At 35.1% G+C, this 21,703-nt stretch overlaps 1 protein-coding gene across 1 annotated transcript; it reads left to right on the top strand.

Moving 5' to 3' along the window:
* The first annotated feature begins 14 nt into the window (after positions 1–14).
* LOC121971778 (DNA-directed RNA polymerase 2, chloroplastic/mitochondrial-like) lies at positions 15–15,698 on the top strand. The gene is made up of 19 exons (XM_042523214.1): positions 15–1,143; positions 2,880–3,092; positions 3,168–3,301; positions 3,385–3,451; positions 3,555–3,613; positions 4,019–4,136; positions 4,703–4,816; positions 5,145–5,276; positions 5,370–5,786; positions 6,429–6,479; positions 7,506–7,576; positions 11,447–11,531; positions 13,918–14,070; positions 14,176–14,250; positions 14,379–14,468; positions 14,564–14,611; positions 14,675–14,789; positions 14,868–14,971; positions 15,058–15,698. The coding sequence occupies exons 1-19, from the start codon at positions 340–342 to the stop codon at positions 15,166–15,168; spliced, it is 2,961 nt and encodes a 986-aa protein (XP_042379148.1). The 5' UTR covers positions 15–339; the 3' UTR covers positions 15,169–15,698.
* Positions 15,699–21,703: the final 6,005 nt, after the last annotated feature.

Here is a 21,703-nt window from a genome sequence, read left to right as displayed (position 1 = left end):
GGAAATAGATAGATCATAGAAGAGGGTTTAAGGGCCGCGTTTTGTTCCGCTTGAAGGCGCCGCCGTGTTTATCCCTGCGCTCCTTAAGCGCCGCCACCGCTACAGCTATCGCCGCCTCATCAACCCTCCAAAGTTTTATCTTTTTCGACTACTCAAGGACGCATCTTCTGTTTTACCTCCGTTCTCGCCCCCTATCGGCACTCCTACTCCTTTTCTCACCCTAATGTCGGAGTTTGATGCGCGATGAAGCTGTCTTCATCCGCCCGGGTCTCATATCAGTGAAGATACTCTAGTTCGATAAGCTCTTGTTTGATCCCGGCTTCATTTCGTGGCATACAAATGTGGCGCGGCATTGCAAGAACGGCATGCCGCTCCTCCCGAAACTTCAGGTTCTCTGGTGACAGGCCGGCCGAGTTCCCTACCTTCTCGTGTTTTCTGGGTTCCTCTACAAATTCAATTTTGTGCAAGGAAAATACGATCTTTGACTCGTCCCTTGCCGCTAGACTCTTGGATGTTTGTTTTCGAAGGAAGGGGCAGGCGGGTGTATCAGTTTGGGAGGTTACGGGCCTGCACACGAATTCCAGGAGCTTCACTAGCATTGCAGAGGCGGTCTCTTCTACTGATGCGGATGAAGATACCTCGACAATTGAGGAGATGCGTAACGACAATAGTGGAGGTGGAGGCAAGCACAAGGATGATGGGATTGTTACTGAGGTTAAGATGAACCAGCAGTTTCAGAAGTCACCAAGGATGATAGCAGGAATGATTTCAGGCAAGTATTTATCTCTGCACCGGAGACAGGTAAAGATAGAGACTGAAGCTTGGGAGCAGGCGGCCAAAGAGTACAAGGAACTCTTGATGGATATGTGTGAGCAGAAGCTTGCCCCGAATTTGCCGTTTATAAAGTCCTTGCTCTTGGACTGGTTTGAGCCATTCAGGGATGCTATAGCTGCAGAACAGGAGATATGTAAGAAAAATAATTCTAAGTCATCACATGCTCCGTTCTTCAATCTTCTTCCAGCAGATATGATGGCTGTGATCACTATGCACAAGCTCATGGGTCTTGTGATGACTAACACTGGACATGGGAGTGTTCATCTAGTTCATGCTGCATGCCAAATTGGCGACGCCATTGAGCAAGAGGTGCTAATACCTCCTTATGGTGCATTTTCACATTGCTGTTTATTTACTTTGTTGTCATAACTATGCACTATCTTCATGGTTCTTATGGTAAAACAGCAAGCAGGTTGGCGAATACTAAAATCTCAATTCACCATCGTTAAAATTTTGGGAGCCACCAGCTTAATTGACTTCATTCTAGTAACAAGTACAATCCTTGGAGACTGTAAATATTTAGTGAAGTTAAAAATCTGTTATGTCTTAACTACAAGTTGACTATTTCCTTAATATAGAGTGAACTCTCTTCCCATGGCTAGAAATGCTTAAATGGAATGTGACTTGTGCCAGTCAATCTGTATATTCCTCGTGTCAATGTGCCATTGAGATGTTAAACATTACTCTTAACACATTTTCACTGGACAGATATAGAGTACAAAGGCATCACACACATACCAATATAGTATCAAATTACCAATGTTAAACAATACTCTTAAAACATTCACACTGGACAGATATAAGGTACAAGAACATCACACACATACCAATATAATATTAATTTACCAATCTATTCTATAATTCTTTTCATTACCCTTAGGTCTTGAGGAAAATGATCCCACAAACTAAAGCAGACTAATTCTATAAAAGATGTTGACCTTCTGTTTGGATTGGACAAGGGGAGATATGATATATTGAAATCAGATTCTATTTCATTCTAATTTCCTAGTGTAACAATGAATGGAACTATGACTATTTCATCTAAGTTGAATGATAAAGGATTTTACTGCAGATTCTGATATTCGAGAATTTGCTTCTTGTACATATTATGTATTAATCTACTATAACGATGCAATACCTAGTCATTGCATTTATCCTAGTGATCCACAAATGACAAAAATCTCTCTTTTGCTGCCTATATCTCGTTGAGAGGAAGCCAAAACTTTATTTTTTTTGTTGAGTAATTGCAATAACACTTTATTAAAATGATAAAATTCATTTAATTGAAAACTTATCCAATTAGTTATAAGGTATAATGCAGAGAGACAAAGTACGACAAGCTCCATAAATGTAAAAGAAATGCTGGAAATAACAGTAAGTCAACAGAAACCCCCCAAGTTATGCAGAACTCCAACTCTAGTGTCTTAGAATAACAAAAATGGTAGTGCTTCTAACAACTTGACCAAAACTGTTATTGCCCACCTCATTCTAATGGGAGGCAAACATAAGTGAAGGGTGTTAGTGAAACTGGTAGGAGAATATCAAAAGAAGTCATAAAAAGAAGAGAAAAATGAAAAATGTAAAAGCAAATGCACCAAATTATATGAGTCTAACCCTTGCTATCATCATGGAAGATCCTACCCGTACATCATCTCTATGCTCAATGCAAGTGACTCATCATAATTATAAAAGAAGGGTGAAACTCACTATCTAGCATAATAATTATTGCACTCACCTGGTGTAAGTAACTCTATCAGTGCCATTTGGTAGAACAATTGTCATCTTAGGAGATTATGGTTTTAATTTAGCTTATTTAATCTTCTGACCTTTTATTTTCTCTATTTAGCTGTGGATGGTAATTTAAAGTCTCCTTTAATTTTCTCTATTTTTTTTGTGGATTTCCTTTAGCATTTTGTTTCTCTTTAATCTTGACTTGGTAATTTAAAGGCCATTTGCAATGATACTTGCTATATACTTAGTTTCCTTGTCAATACATTATTGCTTCCACACGTTCTAAATTGGCCTGATTGGTACATGTGTATCAGGTTAGAATCCACAGGTTTCTAGAGAAAACAAGAAAGAAGAATGCAAGGAAAAAGAAATCTGAAGAAGTGGAAGGTGACAGCGTGATGGAAGACCAAACATTTTTGCGGAAGAAGGTAACAACTTTGATGAAGAAGCAGAAGATTCGCCAGTTAAATATGATTGTCAAGCGTCAAGATGACTCCAAACCATGGGGTCAAGCTGCTCAGGCCATGGTATAGTTTCTTTTATATTTTTGAAGTTTATTTCTGTATATATTTTGGGTTGCAATTACAAATATCATTTGTCAGGTTGGAAGCCGTTTGATTGAGCTGTTAATGAACACAGCTTATGTACAACCCCCAGTTAGCCAGTCAGCAGATGCTCCACCAGATATTCGACCTGCCTTCAGACACACACGCTCAACTGCAGGAAAAGAACCGAAGTAAAATTCTGTTAATATTCCTTCATTTAAGCCTGTTGAAATCCTTTTATTTTCATAAAGTAATATTGCTTCTTTTTATACAGGAAGCTCACTCGTCGTTATGGGGTTATTGAATGTGATCCAGTGATTCTTCAAAGATTAGACAAGACAGTGAGTGCTTACTTACTCACTTTTAAGCACTTCACATTCTTGTGATATTTACTCTTTTTGTATGACTAAATTAGCCTGCTCTAAATAATTTTCTGGTTTACAGGCAAGACACATGGTTATTCCTTATGTGCCTATGTTGGTACCTCCAATCAATTGGACAGGGTAGGTTCTTATGAATCTTGAATACTGGAATTTTGGTCAACATGCTTCTTTATGATCTTGTATTGTGGGCTTGAGATATGTGAAATAATACTGTCACTTGATCATTTTGAAAGTTTCTCTTGGCTACTTTGTTTTATGGCCATGTGTTCAATCAGAAATTTTCATGACCTATTTTAGCTGCATTGTTGTGACTTGTTACTATGATATGTTATTTGCTTTTCTTTTATACAATGACTTTGATTATTACAGGTTATAATTGGTTTGAAATATGCAGATTAATCTACTGACCAACAATGCTTGTCAAGTTGACTCATTGAAGAAATCAGCTTCCTTGTTAACTGCATATTTGTATTTATTTGAAAAAACTATTTTTGATTTAATTGGATGACTTTATTTTCTATCTAGGTTTGACAAAGGAGCACATCTATATCTACGCTCTTATGTAATGAGAACACATGGAGCAAGACAACAAAAGCAAGCAATTAAAAAGGCTCCGAGAAAGACGATGCAAACTGTTTTTGAGGTTTTATATCTGTTATAATCATTAAACCTCACCATTGCTCATTGGATTATAAATTCTTTCATATTTTCAACAGTATTTTTTGAGATGGAATTTGAAGATGCCAACTAAGTCAGATCGTGAAATTGATGGTTATTGATACCTAAGATTCCATGATTAGATCATCAGCTTTTACTTTTGGAAAAAGAGTACTTGTATCACAAAATTGTTCTTCTTGTAACCGCTTCTAATTCATATGGTTTCGTTGTTTATCTGATATTTAGCATTTCTAGTATACTATTATAAAATTTCATGAGTTTTGTTTGAATATTTTGGAGTAATTATTCTTTCTCCTATGAATTTGAATATTTGATGGATCAAGGAGTCCTTTTCCTTCTCTCTCTTCTTCGTCATTGAATTACCGTCAACTTTCACATATGCACTTATTGCCACTAGCAAGAGCCTGAAGACTTTTTTCTTAATATCTGTACTGCAGTTTCATCCTATTGAGCTTTTGTAGAAATGATATGGTTTTCTTATTGAATAAGGTATTTTATTTATTACTAGAGCACTAATCCCATATATTTTAGGCACTGAATACACTTGGTAATACCAAATGGAGAGTAAACAAAAGTGTTCTTAGTGTTGTGGAAAGAATATGGTCCAGTGGAGGACGTCTTGCTGACTTGGTTGACCGCGAAGATGTGAGTTTATATTTAGCCTTGAAACATTTTTTGATTAGCATAATTTTATGGCAAAGAATGGGAGCTTGGCTCAACGATAAAGTTACTGCCGTGTGATTTTATGACCACGGATTCGAATCGTGGAAATAGCCTCTAACAATGCATGGTAAAGCTGTATATAATAGACTCAATATTATCCGACCTTTTCATGAGACCCCACATTGGCAAGCTTTGTGCACCGGGTTACCCTTTTATAATTTTGTGGCAAAGTGTTCATTATTTTCTCATGACAATGCAACATATTTAGTGTTTTCATTGGTTTTTTGCCCCTTGTTTTTTCTCACTCCAGATTCCTCTTCCCGAGAAACCTAATACAGATGACGAGGCTGAAATTCGAAAGTGGAAGTGGAAAAAGAATTCTGTTAAGAAGGAAAATAGTGAAAGACACTCTCAACGCTGTGACGTGGAACTTAAGCTTGCTGTAAGAAGTTTGTTGTTGTGTTATTGTCATACTTCAGTCAGTTCCTTTTTACTACCACCTATAATATTATTCCGTCTTTATTCTTGAGAGCAGGTAGCTAGAAAAATGAAAGATGAGGAGGGGTTTTACTATCCACACAACCTGGATTTCAGAGGTCGTGCTTATCCAATGCATCCCTACCTAAACCATCTTGGTTCTGATTTATGTCGAGGAGTTTTAGAATTCGCAGAGGGACGCCCCCTAGGAAAGTCTGGCTTACACTGGTTAAAAATTCATCTGGCAAATCTATATGCTGGTGGAGTGGACAAGTTGTCATATGATGGCCGATTAGCATTTACAGAAAATCACTTGGAGGATATAATTGACTCTGCAGATAGACCACTTGAAGGTAGGCGTTGGTGGTTAGGTGCCGAAGATCCCTTCCAGTGCCTGGCTGTTTGCATCAATCTTGCCGAGGCAGTAAGGAGCTCTTCCCCAAACGCTACAGTCTCTCACATACCTGTACATCAGGTGTGTGGCTGTTCAAGTTCATTCCTTTGTACTTCTTTATTCTATCTGAGATCTTAGATTTTGTTTTAAATTTGCATCAGGCTCTATGTTGTGGCTCATGCCTTGTATCATGCCATCATATATTGGAATTGTGTGAACTGCAGGAAACCTGATTTTATAGTCAATAATTGAATTTTGAATTTCAGCTTCCCCAATTGTTTGATGGACAGTTGGATAGTTAACTGACCTCAAGATCTGCAGGCCGCTGTAAATTCATATTTGACATTTAAACAAATATATGCTATAGAAGTAAATGCAAAGTTAATCCTCATGTTTCTCTACGAAGCTCCACTTTCCAGGATGGATGAGTTAGAAATTCTGTACTGTGAGCTTCTTTTGGATTTTGATTTGCCTTAAAGGAGAGGGTTTCAAATAATCTGAGGAAATGTTTAGATAGTTGAATTTTGACTTCATAGATTGACAAAGAGAGAAACATTTCGCAATTGGTTATTTTGATGTGAAGTATCCATGTAATTGAGTGAATCACAATAATAGTTGGATAATTGAGTGAATCACAATAATAGTAACTCTTAGTTTGAATTTAAGCTATGTTGGTGGTTATGGTGTGTAACAAAAATGGTGATTGAACCTTTCCTTTTTCAGGATGGATCTTGCAATGGACTTCAACACTATGCAGCTTTAGGAAGAGACAAGGTAGGTGGGAAGTGTTTTCTCATTTATAAATTGTGGTAGTTCATTTGAGTAAAATGAACGAGTGTTTTCATAGAACATATTTTTAAATATGTTTCTGATATGATTTAACGGTTGATGATTAATAAAAGCATTTGTTTAAATTGGAAGTCTTAATTTCATCACATTATAAACTCATCTGTATTTTCCAACTTGTACTCAGTTTGCTATTGAAAATTATATTCACGTAATCCAAATGCTATGTTTTGGTTAAATTTGACAGCTTGAGCTTGATCTTGTGATAGTTTTTCCCTGGAGGAAAAATATATGTTTTCTTTTGTTGCCAGCTTGCAATGGGTTGTTCAAATTATATACGAATAGTTGAATATTTCCTTTTTACTTGAGTTTTAGTTGTATTTCTATCAGTCTATGCTCTTTTTTTTTATTGCATGCATAAAATCACGAGAAAAAGATGTCATGTGAAAGTGAAAAGCAAGACAAAAGAAATCGATTTGTGTGGCAATTACTATGTAGGTTGAGTAGCAAAATCACAGTATGCATCAGGTTGGAGAGAATTACTTGCAAACTGATTTGTTCAATCTTTCATGGAGGGTTTGTTCCATCAGTGAATCAGTTGACTATCTAATTCATTGTCATTGTGATAAAGATGAAATGATACCCTAATCCTGTTGACTTACTATGCCAATTGTACGATAAATTGTCTCTGACCAACAAGTGCATACCATATTTTGATTATTTTAATTGTTGAACTGTGTTTTTCTTTGTCCCAACATGAATATGCTTTATTTGACTACCTTGTGCTTGACATAATGCAACTTGAATGAAAAAGTATGCAATTTGAAAAGCAATCTTCTACACATCTCTATTATTACAAACAAATTTTAACTAATTTCAGTGCGTGTTTTCTTTTTTATTTTGCAGACTATATTTCCTTTTTCAATATCACTTTGCATCTTTTTTTGTTTCATTGCATTAATGTTTTTTTTTTAAAAAAATTAATTTAAGCTGAATTAAAATTTCTATGTTTAGTTGGGAGCTATTGCGGTAAACCTTGTTTCTGGAGACAAGCCTGCAGATGTTTACTCTGAAATAGCTGCTAGGTAATTGCATTTCAACAACTTGTTTACTTGCTTCTAGTTCATATATTTTGTTTTTATTTTACTAGCGATACTCTAATAAGAGTGTTCAAAAAATCTGTCTAGGCGCCGCCTAAGCGCTAGGTGCCCACCAGTCACACCGAAAACATGCTAGTCAATTAGCCTAGGCGGTCATGGTGCCTAGGTGGAATTAGGCAGCCCTAGAAGCCGACTAATCAGTCGAATTATCTAGGCGCCGTGGAAATAGTGAGGGTTTTCATGATTTGTTTTAGTTTGGGTTTTTAAATTTAAAGTCTAATTAAAAAAAATTGAAATGTAACCTTTAGTTTGTGTCCGATGATGATATTGAGTTTGTGTCCGATGAAGAACAAGTTGTTGAAAATTATGGAGAATAAGAAGTAGAATAAATTTGTAATATTTTATTAGTTGTGTAATTTTGAACTCATTTTAAATTTGATGTTATTGTGTTGGAGTTATGAATGTGATTATGTTATTTATGTTGATGCCGTGGAATCCGCCTAGCGGCACTTAGTCTCCGCTTAGGCGTTGGTCTAGCGCCCGATTAGCGCCTAGTGAATTTTATAACCTTTAGATACCAAACTTTGGTTTCACAAATGTTCTTTCATCCAATCTCCATTGAGACATGTAATTCGTTGCACTGATATTTTCTGAAAGTATTGCACCAAATTATCACATTATCTGTTAGGAAGCATCTCATTTTCTAACCACCTGAAAATCCCTTGGACTCTATCAGTACTTTGATTTTTGTTACTAGTTTAGATGCATCTGCAAGTCAGGCCTTCACTTTTCATGGCTTTGTTATTTTGGCACGTGAGTTGAATTTTAGGAATGTTCTATAAATACTTGTGCAAGTTCTATATTTTCTGTTCTTTAGAATTAACTCTGACAAACATGTATATACCATGTGTTTCAGTGTATCATGCTCTAGTGTTCTTTACTCAATATTGCGTGGAAGCTAGGCATGATTAACATCATAGGTCTAACTAAGGTTTTTTCATTCTAAGGATGTAAACGAGCCAAATCCAGTTGAGCTTAACTTTGTTGAAGATTGATTATGTTCTTGTTGATTTTCGAGCTTGTTAATAAATAAGTTTATTTACAAATTGTTGATACAGCCCTACATGTTTCTATCTTTTCTATCAACACAACAATCTCTCTTTTTCTGATTTTTTTTCCCTAGTAAACAACATGAAAATAAAAAAGAAAAGTAGCAAAGCTTCATCTCATACTTTCTGTCTTCTCTCTGTATTATCTTTCCCTAGAGCTAAATTTTGAAGAGCCATATATTTGAACATCTCCGACAACAAGGTGGTTGTGTTGTATAGAACTTAGATGAGTGAATGAGATGGCCATGATTATTCAACCAAAGCCTCATTGGTCAAGATGTGCTGTTGACGTTGTTAGGACACTCCGGGAGAGGAGGGGGGGGGGGGGGGTTTGTGGGCGATTAGCTCTGTTCGCTTCGTCGATGATGATTTGCAGCGGAAAACTCGAAGCAAACTCTAACGCTTTGATTTACGTGGTATCCACCTCAATGAGGTGACTAATCCAAGGATCTGGCTCTCTCTCACACACCCACTATGAAATAACTCCTCGGAAATACTCCGGGGGTGGAGAAACTTTGTATAAGCTCTCAACAAGAATACAATACAAACAAGAAGTAAATACAAGAATACAAATGGAAAACCTCTTCTTGCTTAATCTCTTGTAGCTTGTAAACACCTCTTGAATCATGAAAGTGCAGCAATATTTATCCCTAAGAAGCTTCAAGAACTGGCGACAATGGTGGAGATGATATCAGAGAAAAGAGTTCTATCGAGCTGCAGTGAAAACACTCTTTATCTGCGCGATTTAGGGTTCCCAATCGATTGGGCTTGACCCCAATCGATTGCCATGTTGGATTCCCGTTCAAACATGCGGAACGGTCATATCCCAATCGAATGGGAGGCTTAATCGATCAATTGATTAAGTCAGAGCGCCTATCTGCTCTCACGGAAAACTTCGGAATCGATTGGGCTCCTTCCCAACTGATTTAGCCTCTCTTCCGCGTCATCAGGAGAAACCAGCCGCAATCGATCACCTGATTGATTGGAGTGGCTTAATCGATCAATCCAACCACATGTTGTGCTCCCTCTCGAAAAGCCTCCAATCGATCGATTGGCGTAGCCCCAATCGATCAGCTATGCTCACGCCACTTCCCCAATCAATCAGCAATGCTTACGACACTTCTCTAATCGATCAACGTTGGGACTCTGGCTCAATCGATTTCCCAACTGATTGAGCAACCTTGACTTGCCTAACCAAGTCTAAGGTTCTTTTGCCCAATATTCATTCAACCTTGACCTGCTGGGACTTCATCATTAAGTGTTCAGTCAATCCTTTGACCCACTTGGACTTTATCTCCGCATGCTAAGTGTCCAGTCACCCTTGACTCATTTGGACTTGCCGTCTCGTGCCAAGTGTCCGGTTCTCCATTACCCACTTAGACTTCGACTCACCAAATGTCCGGTCAATCCTTTGACCCACCTGGATTTCCACTCTTATCAAGTGTCCGGTCCTCCATGACCTACTTAGACTTTCGAACGCCAGATGTCCGATCAACCTTGATCCACTTGGATTTCCACTGCCTGCTTCATTCGCTAGGGTACTAGGACTTTTCACCTAACTTCACTTACCAGGACTTTTTCCACTGTCTAGTTTCACTCACTAGGACTTTCCACGTTGCTTCACTCACCAGAACTTTTCAACACCAAGTGTTCGGTCAACATTGACCCACTTGAATTCTCCTTCTTGTGCCAACCTTCCCGTTGGTCTTGTCCATGTCTAACTTTCAGTTAGGACTTTCTTAGTCAAGTATCTGGTCAATCTTGACCTACTTGATTTTTGGTCAACCTTCGATCGTCAATCTCCCAAATGGACAATTACATTAGCAATCTCCATATATCGTCAAACATCAAAACTCAAACATCAAGACTCAAGCTCGAGCCAACTCAAGCTTAGTCAACTTGGTCAACTTTGACCTAGGGGAAATTGCACCAATAGACGTATGGTTCAAAGTTCCAGAGGGTTTGTGTATAATGGAGCACAGATACAAGAGAAGGGAAGTCCAAAACGAACAAACTAAAAAATCAATTACCAGCTGGGAAGTAGCTTTTTTGGATATTTGGTTCAGTGACAAATAGCTGTTCCAGTTTCTTTCAGATCAAGTGATGGCAAAATAGTCACTAGTTTACCATGATTAAAATAGGTTAAAAGAGATTCTTTTGCGAGTTTCCTATCTGAAATGGCTTTTCCAAGTAACTATATGCAGTGAATACATCTTATTATGGCACTATTCTCCTTTAGCAGTGTCTATGTTTTCTTGGTTCATTGCTTGCATCAAAATAAATAGGGAGGGACTTAACAATGATCTCTTTGTCGGAATCTGTGATGGCCCCCACTTGTGTTGGAATGCTTAAGCATAAGCAAGGATGCTGTAACCATATTCTCTGTTTGTGTGAATTTCCTCAAGTTGTCCTGCTTATTTGCTTTGAGAAGCAACATACATATTTTTGTTTTATCATATAGGAATTATTTAGTGAGATAGTTGACATCTCACGCTTTTAATTTGCAACATGTAGTTTCATTACATAGGAATTCTTTAGTGAGCTAGTTGACATGTTCTGCACTTTAATTTGTTTTGCACCTTCTGAATCTATTAGTCACGATCTTAGTGGGTTCCTTGAATTTTTTCAATTTGCCTCTGCTAATTCAATACTACTAAAACTCGTCAGTTTATCTGATTCAAACTTCCAATAAAGCAGAGAATGTTATGATCTGACCATGACAGAGAATTTTATGAATGAAATGCAGGGTTCGTGACATTATGCAAAGAGATGCAGAGGAAGATCCTGCTGAAAATCCAAATGCTTTGCGGGCGAGGCTTCTAGTTAATCAGGTTTTTTTATTCACCTGGGCTACACTGTATTGGATTTAGTTTGAATCTGCAATATGTTCGATCATATACAGCATGAGTACTATCTAAACCTTAACGGATCAGACTGAACTTGTTTACTAACATATATATCGTCTTGTCCAGTATCAGTAAAAACTCTGAATTACTAAGTTCAGATAGCTTGCTTCTCTGCACCTAACCAATAGGCATAACCAAGGTTTGGGATCTCGTGTTGAGTCGGTTGAAATGGGCAAAACATTTAGTTTCGCACCGGCACCAGCACGAATCCAGCACCAGTCCTGCCGCAACCGCAAAGGCATTACGACGCTCGCTGTTGCGCAGGAAGGTCACCGCGATGCCCGCGGCCATGCAGGAAGGGTGTCACGACGCCTACAGTCACATAAGAGGGGTCACGCGACCCCCGTGACCGCACAGGAGGGGCCGCGCGACACCCGTGACCGCGTCGGAGGGGCCGCGCGATCTCGGCGGTCACACCAGACGGGTCATGCAACACCAACGGCCATCGGCGGCTGCGTTGGATGGGTGCCCAGTCGCATTCTATTTTTTTAATTAAATATTTTTTTTAGTTAAAACAATTCCTAGAGTGAATTGGGATGATTCAAAGAGGCTTAATTAAATCCTAATAAAATTAATTAATTAATTATTTTATTTATTTTAATTTTAAAAATATATAATAAATATTTTTTTAATTTATTTATTTTAGTTATGTTATTAATTTTTTAATAATCTAATTATCTCTAATTGAAATAAATAATAAAAAAATTAAAAAATCTAATTAAATTATTCCATTAAAATATATAAAAATTAATTTAAAACTCTAAAAAATTCGAATAAAATATGATATATTTCTAAAATCCTTCGTAGATATTGTGCGGGAGGGACCATGATTTTTTTAGTATTTTGATTTAGTTAATTTTTTATTTTTGAAATATCTATTTTTTTATAAATAAACTATTATTAATAATAATTATAAAATATTAAAAATTATTTCAAAATTTTTAAATAATTTTAAATTTTAATAAATATTTTACAAAATAATTTAAAAATTATTAAATAATTTTAAAATTAAACATAAATTTAAAATAATCTAAAAAATTTAAAAAATATATAATTCTTAAACATTTCAAATAAAATTTTAAAAATTAAAAATTTACAAATACATTAAAAAAATAATTTAAAATTTGTAAATAACTTTATATTTATTTTTATAATTTTAAATATAGTTTTGAATTTTAAGAATTATTTATTTTTTAAAATACTTTTTATAAAAAATTAATAGGCATTATTTTATGAGAAAATATTAAAATATAAATTCAACATCTCAAATATAAACATCTTTAATAATCAAATATTAATATATATTAATATTTATATTTAAAAAATACCGAAACTATATTGTCACGGCACGATATGATACCGAAACCATATCGTTCCGGTCTGGGACCGAAACCTCAGCACGGGTCGAGATTTTAAACCTTGGGCATAACAACCAATTTTTTTTAATAAAATGATTGTTGATCCTCCTCTCGATAGCTATGCTTGCAGGAACCTCTGATGGAGGCCTCCTTCCTTGTCTTCTTCAGCTACTTGGAGTTTGTTTCTAACTATCTTGCCATTTTGCCACGAGACCCTTGTTTATCACTCCCTCTTCCTTTCCATGCTTCATTGCTCGCAAAATCTGCTTCTCCTGCTACCATCATCATATTTGACCTTTTACTCTCTGTCTTCACCTCAGTCAGTCTTTGCTCATTGCAGCGTGTGCTAGATTCACCAAAGTCCAAAGGTGCTTTAATGAGGACAGCAGATAGGATGGTGGACGGTGATGATAGATGTTCGATGTGGTTGCCACTTTCATCGTTTTACATGTGATGGTCAGTGGTTGTGGTTCTACGATTGAGGGTGGCAATGAGAACGTTGGTGAGAGCTTTGAAAGGGAAAGAAGAGAACCCATAAATCAGGCATGCTTGAACCATTGGCCTCATTTAAAAGAATTAAATTGTCGTTTCTTCTACATCCAATATTTCTTGTGCAAGGCATTAACGCTATTTCTTTACCACTGAAATTTGCAACTCGTAATTTCTTTACCTGACATATTCAATCTAATATATTTTTTCCTTTCTAGTTCTATCCTATAGATTTGGATATATCTTTTAGAACACCTATACTTTAGGCTAAATTTAAATGTTTCTATACTATACACCATTGTTGTTTGCCTGTATACAGTTGATCCTCATATGATAAAATTGTTATTAGTACCGCAGTTGATGTCGGTGTGGAAGTCATGAATGTGGGAACTCTACACTTTCTTATTAAACCATGCAATATATTTCGAATGCTCATTCGTAGTTATTTTGTTTGCTTGATGAAGGTGGACAGGAAGTTAGTGAAGCAGACTGTCATGACATCTGTGTATGGTGTAACTTATGTTGGCGCTCGCGATCAAATCAAAAAAAGATTAAAAGAGAGAAACCTTGTTGCTGACGATGCAGAGATATTTAGTGCTTCATGTTATGCTGCCAAAGTAAGTGAGAGTCCATTGTTTTACCAGTTTTTTCTTTCTTTATATACTATATTTTTAGTTTGATTGTCGTCTATTTTGCTGAAAAATCTGTTATCGCTTGAACAGACTACTTTAACTGCATTAGGGCAGATGTTCGAATCTGCACGGAAGATCATGAGCTGGCTCGGTGACTGTGCAAAGGTCTGTATCGTTTAGTTAATCATTTATGTTCCAAAGATAACTGAACTTGAAATCAACAATGTTGAATGCTTTTCAACTCATAAAAATAGTCTTTAACAACGTAATAATCTGAGTCGTATTGGTCATAGACTATTGCTTCACAAAACCATCCGGTAAGATGGACTACACCTCTTGGACTTCCCGTAGTTCAACCGTACCGTGCATTAGGAACACGTCAAGTAAGTCATATTTTAACCTACTGATCTTATTACCATCTTCATTCTTCTTTGCTTGACATCAACTTCTCTCAGTATTGTCGTTACATATCTTGCAGATTAGAACATCTCTTCAGCTATTGACCTTACAGCAAGAAACCGAGAAGGTCTACTGCTTTTCTTGATCAACATTAGATGTTCTATTTTTAACGTTTCTGTCGCTTCTGCAGGTCATGGTGAAACGACAAAAGACAGCATTTCCCCCAAACTTTGTTCACTCCCTCGATGGATCACACATGATGTTGACTGCGCTTGCTTGTAAAAAAGCAGGATTAGCATTTGCAGGTTCTTTCTTTTATTGGGTGATGCCTTGTAGATATCTAAGTTGATTCGCATATTATTATTATTTCCTTTACCTTGCAGGAGTCCATGATTCATACTGGACACACGCATGCGATGTAGATCAATTGAATAGAATTCTTCGGGAAAAGTTTGTGGAACTTTACGAGACTCCCATACTAGAAAATGTAACCGACATCTTTTATCATTGTCAGCTACTTCAATAACTGAAGAATTTTAAGGCGATGTTCCTTTTCTTTTTTGTATTTTGCAGTTGCTGGAGAGTTTTGAGAAATCATTCCCCGGTCTATGCTTCCCACCATTGCCTGAACGGGGCGATTTCAACCTGAACGAAGTTCTTGATTCTCCATATTTTTTCAACTAAGATGGCAGTTTACAGCTCTTTACCTTATCAGTTGCTGTACAGATACATTTGCATTGTCGTCATCATCACTGCTGTCGTGGCACTCTGCAGCCCTACTATGACAAGATTTAATGCGCGTCTGGCTATCGAGCCATCATTGTCAAAATGAAGACAACCGAGACGGCCCACCTCAGATTATCAACATGATAGAAGAGCTGATCAAAACAATAAATCGCAAGTCTTGTAGAAGGCATCGAGGGGATTCCTCTTATATGTAACACACTGAGCAGGCGAGGTCTCAGTGAAGTAAAAATTCTGGTGTTCTTCGATTCTGGATCGCCATCTGTAATGTATCGAGTGCCAATTGTAGTATTGGTTAGATAGGGTGGTGAGAAAACGCTGCGTATAGTTCGTATAGTTCTTAACTGCTGTCACTTTGATCCATCTCTTCTCTTCAAGTACATTTATATTCCTTTAGGTTGAAGGTCTCTTGAGTTGAGATTTAAAAAACAGGCAAAAAAGACCTTTATTTATCTAAAAATGTTCCTCTATTCCTGACTTTTGAATTACTTTATGCGATGGAAAGGATGAAAAGTGATATATATAAACTGATAGAGATTCATATGTAATTTTATTAATTTTCAGATTCCTTTAATGGTGTACTAGATTTTACATATAGTAGAGTATATGAGAGTTTATTATTATAATTTATTTTTAGCTCTTTGGTGTTATGGTGTGAGAGCTAGTGGGGATGACAATGGGACCTGGTTTGAATTTCATCTCCATCCTCGTTCCCATCTCCATCTTGTCGGGTTCGGGAAATTTTTGAACCCAAATAATCAGGAATCAAATTTTCATCCGGTTCCCCTTTTATCTCTAAATTAATTTAATATTATTATTGTTTTACTATTAATATTAATATCAGTATTAATACTAATTTTATTATTAATATTTTAAATTTAATATTAATATCAATAATATTATTATTAAAATCGAGAATCTCCATTCCCATTCGGGTTTTTTTCTCCGCGGGGCACTAAACTCACGAGGAAAATTGTCATCCTTGAAAGCTAGAGATGGGATGTGTCTCTTAGATAATAAAGATTTAAATCTTATCCGTGATATATTACATATGGACAGTTTGAAAAATTTATGACGCCGAGTGTTTTTTAATTTATCTTGATGATCGATAAAAATTTTGAGTACGTCGGCCGGTTTTTAAGAGTAGTCGGATTATAAAAGATGAATTCTGGAATAAAAAAAATAAATGAGAGTTTAATTTTGTAATTAATAATAATAATAATTTAAACCCTCATCGGAAAAATAAAAATAAAAAACTTTAGATAGTTTTCAAAATTTTTAGAAGCATTTTTCAATGCTAAAATTTTTTTGATTAATTATTAAAGTCGCATTGAGCATTTTAATGCAAATTCACAATACAAATGAAATTCATCATCATGTTGGTAAAAGATGATTAATCCGTTTCAATGTCTTCGCCAGTGTATCTCTTAATCAACATGAAAGAAGTAAATCATGAATAAAAATCATCATATTTATACGGAAGGATAGTCTTAATGCAATGGCAAAATTTCTATTGTATGATTTTAAAATTATGAATTTAACTATCATTTTAACACAATAATACTTAATTATGAACTTGGCTAAAGCCAAGAAGTGAACAACCATTATATTCTGAGAGCCTGGATTCCAAATCTTACTTTTGAGACTTCTAAAATGGAAATTGGATCCGAGGCTTACAAAAAGTTGTCAAATTTAACTCACTTATCACTTGATTAAACAGCAATTGATAATATTTATATGCCTAATGGACATCTTAGTACATACAAACATTTGAACAACACTATTGTTCTTGTAACAAATAGAACAAAGATTGCTCAACATGAAATGGATAAAAGATTATATCTAGATATATATATATATATATATCGTCACACATACGTTGCATTTCAAGTAAATTGGTTTCTGCTCATTGATGTTGTATAACACACAAGAATGTGACTTACATATTGTATTCCCAATAAGTTGGCGGTGTTGCTTATGCTTTGACTGGACCAACCAGATTGGCTGGGTCGAGACCAATCCTGTAACGCCTCAAGTTTTTTTTTTTTTTTTAACAAATCATATAAATATAACTATGGATGTCACTTGTTCATACTTCCATAGTGAGTTCTCAATTCAAGACAATTATATAGATGGTTCTTAAGACATAAGTTAATGCGAAAACTAAACTGGAATATCTTCGGGTTGTGCTGTCGTGGTCCGGTGGCTCACTAGCCAATGCTTCTGTCTCACTTGTCCCATTATCCGAAAAAAAGTTAAAGTCATTGTGTCGAAAGATTCAGTATATTCAAAATCTTGTTATCGATAGTTAGCGTCCATAATCTAGTGCATAAGGAAGTCCTAGTAGGTCGGGTGGATTGAGGGGCAGGAAGTCCTGGTAGGTCGAGGATCGGACGTGGGAAGCCTGTGGTCCTTTGTTTGAGGGGGGGGGGATTGTTGGGTTGCAAACATAGTCCCACATTGAAAACATATGAAAAAGATCACGGGTTTATAAATAACACAGGGACTTTCCTACCGACGTCTTGGTAGAGAATATGTGAGCATAGACATCTACTTAAGTATGAGAGCATAAATATAAGCATGGAAATGGATTTAGGATAATGATAGACTTTGATCATGTACAAAGGTATAGACGTAAACATAAGCATAAACATAAACATAAACATTGGCGTAAACATAAACATACCTTGAACATATCTGCATGTGTACTTATAAGCGTATCGTAGTGGTGGCTTGGTTGCATATAACATTACCGTAACATAAGTTGTTGATGAGACAAGTACCTTAGCTAGGTTGGCGGGGACTGTAACAGGTGCATCACCGTAAGTGGGTTCATTTCATGAGCATTCAAGGTTATCAAAATGAGAAGCAAAGAATAACAACATGAAACTTACCTAACCTATAGATCCGAAATCTAGATGTAGCCATTAAAGTCCACTAAATTACCATGATGTGAGAAGCAAGAGTAACTCAAAACATTCATACTAAAATTTGAAGATTACAAGTTTTAGGAGCTAGCATGGTATTGACTTCCAAATAACAAAAGAACATAGGAATCTACAAAATATGAACTGTACAAATCTAAAGAAGCTAACATGATATCATTTCCTCAACACATACATACAACCAAAACCGAAACTCATTTAGGGTACCTAACAAAGTTGAACATGATGAACTAAAATAAAACATGATATGAGAAAGACATGAAGAAATCATAGAACAACATCATGATGAATATGACCCTTAGAAAACTACTCTTATCATGCCCAAAACTTGCAAGACCAATAACATAATTTGAGCATGCATAGTTCTCTAGTCTCTAAAAGTAAACTAATAGTAAAACATGAAGACTCGTAGTACATCATCATGATAACTAAACCTCTATAACAAAATTTAAACCAAGCCTTAAAGAATCTAAAACTTGGAAGTTCTACTCTATAAATTGAGCATGCAAATTTCTCTAACTTTTAAGGGTAAACATGAAGTAACTTGTAGTGCAACATCGTGATAACTATATAACTTCTAAAATAGAGTTTAGAACTACCCTTATGAATCCGAAACCTACAAGTTTTAAATTTAATGGGAACATAAATAATTCTCTAGCTTTCGTGTAGAGGTGAGGAAGGAACCTAAATCATGGTATCATTTTTTTAAAAACACAAAAGGACATAGGGTTCCATAAACATCTAAAACTTACAAGTTCTAAAATCCATTAGAAGCATAAACACTTTTCTAATTTCCAAATAGAGATGAAGAAGGAACCTAAACCATGACATCAACTTCTTAAAATCGAAAAGAATATAGAAATCTATAGAATCCGAAATCCTCCATTTATACAAACCATTAAAACTTAAGAAGAGAACTTAAACTAGAGCATCATACTTCAACTCATGGTACCCGAAGTTCACCAACCATAGAAACTAACTAAAGTATTACAAGTTAGGGAGCATGCCTTAAGTATTTAGTTCCTAACTCCTTGTCTTCCCTTGAAGTTCTAGCACCGGTGGAGAAACAAAAAGGGGGCGGAAAACCTTCTTATGGCCGGTGGTAACATCCAAGGTGAGACTTTTGAGGGTAAGGTTTAAATAGAAGAGGGAGCTTAGGACCTTGTTTTCCTTTCTATATACTAAGTCATTAATTGCATTAATTTCATACATATTTATATCCATATACTAATTTTATATTTATATATATCCATGTATATATATCACATATACATGGTAATATATTTAATTCATATTATAATATTGAATCATGTTAAATATAGGCGTTCCAACATCACATATTAAAATCTCCTCTCTCTCTCTCTCTCTATATATATATATATATTATAATTTTCCTATTTCCATTATTTATGCTATAATATTATTTATATGGATCAAATTTACTATATATATCCATCACATATACAAAATAATATATAATTCACATTGATAGTTTCCTAGTTAGAGCATCTGCAATGGCGTTAATGCCCCATGCATTAACGCCGACGTGGCATCTTGTTTTTAACGTGTAGAGATATTAATGCTGATGTGGCGACTTTATTTTACTGTAGCAGTAACGAGTTCAAACCTTTGAACGCGTTAATGCTGCAGAGGTAAAAAAAAAAAATATAAGCATTAACGCTTCACGCGTTAAAAGCGTTGCGGATGGCCTTATGATATATATAGTTATGTTACGTTATGTTATATAAAATATATTAATCTTATATTTTATTTCTGCATTGATTAGATGAATAGCCTATAAAATTTATAGGCTAAGTCTTTATAAATTTTATTATACTAAGTCATAAAAATTTATTTTCATATGTTATATAAATTTTTATCTACATGTTAAATCTTATAACTTTATATAAAAATTTATTCACATGAGTTATATAAATTTTTATATATTAATATTCACATGGGTTATTATTTACTATGTCATATAAATTTTATATAAAAATTTATATACATGGGTCATATAAATTTTTATATACATTTATTTTTTTAATTAAATTTTATACATATTTATATTTTCCTTATACACATTATCCTTTTCTGGGATTATGTATAATTATCTTAATTATATATATAAATCTGAATTTACTAATTATTTAGTAAGTTAATAAAAATTTATATCATGCGTCATATAAATTTTTTATGCACATTTATGGAATTATATCATATATATCAATTTTCTTTTCTTTTGTGATCACTGAAATATATTAGAAATATTATTGCTAATAATATTAATTACTAATTAATTATATTAATTGAATATGGTGTTCTACTATGTCAAAATATTAATCAAGTAACTAATCTAATAATTTAAGTTAATATTCTCATTATAAAACGTGATTATTGATTTTGGGCGCTACAAATCCAGTCTGATTCGAACAATGTAAAACTTCTAGTTGAGCAGGATTCTTGATGGGTGTGGTTCAGCCAAAAAAACTGAGGCTTGGAGTTGGGTTCGACTGGATTTCAAAACATTACTACTAGTGAAGAAAAGAATCAAACTAACCATCTAATTACAAATAAGGTTTAAAAATCTTAAATCATGTCGGAGTTTCGATCAACGACTGAAATGAAACGATACTATTTTAATATCGTATCAACATTTCAATGTAAGATGTCGATAATGGATTGAAAGTTCAAGAAAGAAGAAAATGTAGTATAGTAAAGAGACATTATATGTGCCAAGTATAATTTTAAATCTTGTATCATGTCATATGAGACAAAATATATTATTTTAATAAAATCTCTTTTCTTTATTGTATCTTCTTCGTTCTTCAATTTCTAATTTATCACCGACACAATGTATAAAAGCGTCCACAGAATAATTTTTCCGATAAAAACCGAAATAATAACACAGACACAAATATAATCTTGACTCTATATTTTCTCCATGTATACATCAGACACAAAAAGTACTTCTTTTGTGTAAATTCTTTATAAATTTTTTTGTAAAGAATATTTGATTCTTCAGTTCAATCAACATGGTTGTAAGTAGTTGCAATTAATTACCATGTCCCAAATCATTCAAATTTATAGAGTGAAGTAAAAATGTCACCTTCTGTAGCATTGATTGCAGACCAGCTTTACCTTGGATCCCGTTTGTGAATGTCAATTGCTGATTCAAGCTCAGGCTAACAATCATCAGGTTCGAAAGTACCGAACAGCCGCAAGGACCTGCATAGCTTCCAAGAAAGACAAATTTCTGGCCTTCCGTTACTAAGAACAACATAGATAAGCATTTCCGAATAGATTTACAGGAAAGAAAAGTTGAGAGATCATAGTATTATCACCAGACAAATTTCCAACCGACTCCGCATCAATCACAGTGCCAGTGGATCTGCAAGTTCAGATTGCAAGAACAACGCATCCCCCTCGCAAGATCCAAATAATCAAACGGATAAATCAAGAAAAAAAAGAAGAGGGAGGAGGATGCGGAAGTCCGGATGCAGAGGTTTATCGACCGATTCCCCCATTGT

The sequence above is a fragment of the Zingiber officinale genome, chromosome 4A (genome assembly GCF_018446385.1).
Source record: "Zingiber officinale cultivar Zhangliang chromosome 4A, Zo_v1.1, whole genome shotgun sequence".
NCBI classification, from domain to species: domain Eukaryota; kingdom Viridiplantae; phylum Streptophyta; class Magnoliopsida; order Zingiberales; family Zingiberaceae; genus Zingiber; species Zingiber officinale.
Note: the sequence above shows the minus strand (reverse complement) of the source record. Positions and strands in the feature narration are given on the sequence as shown.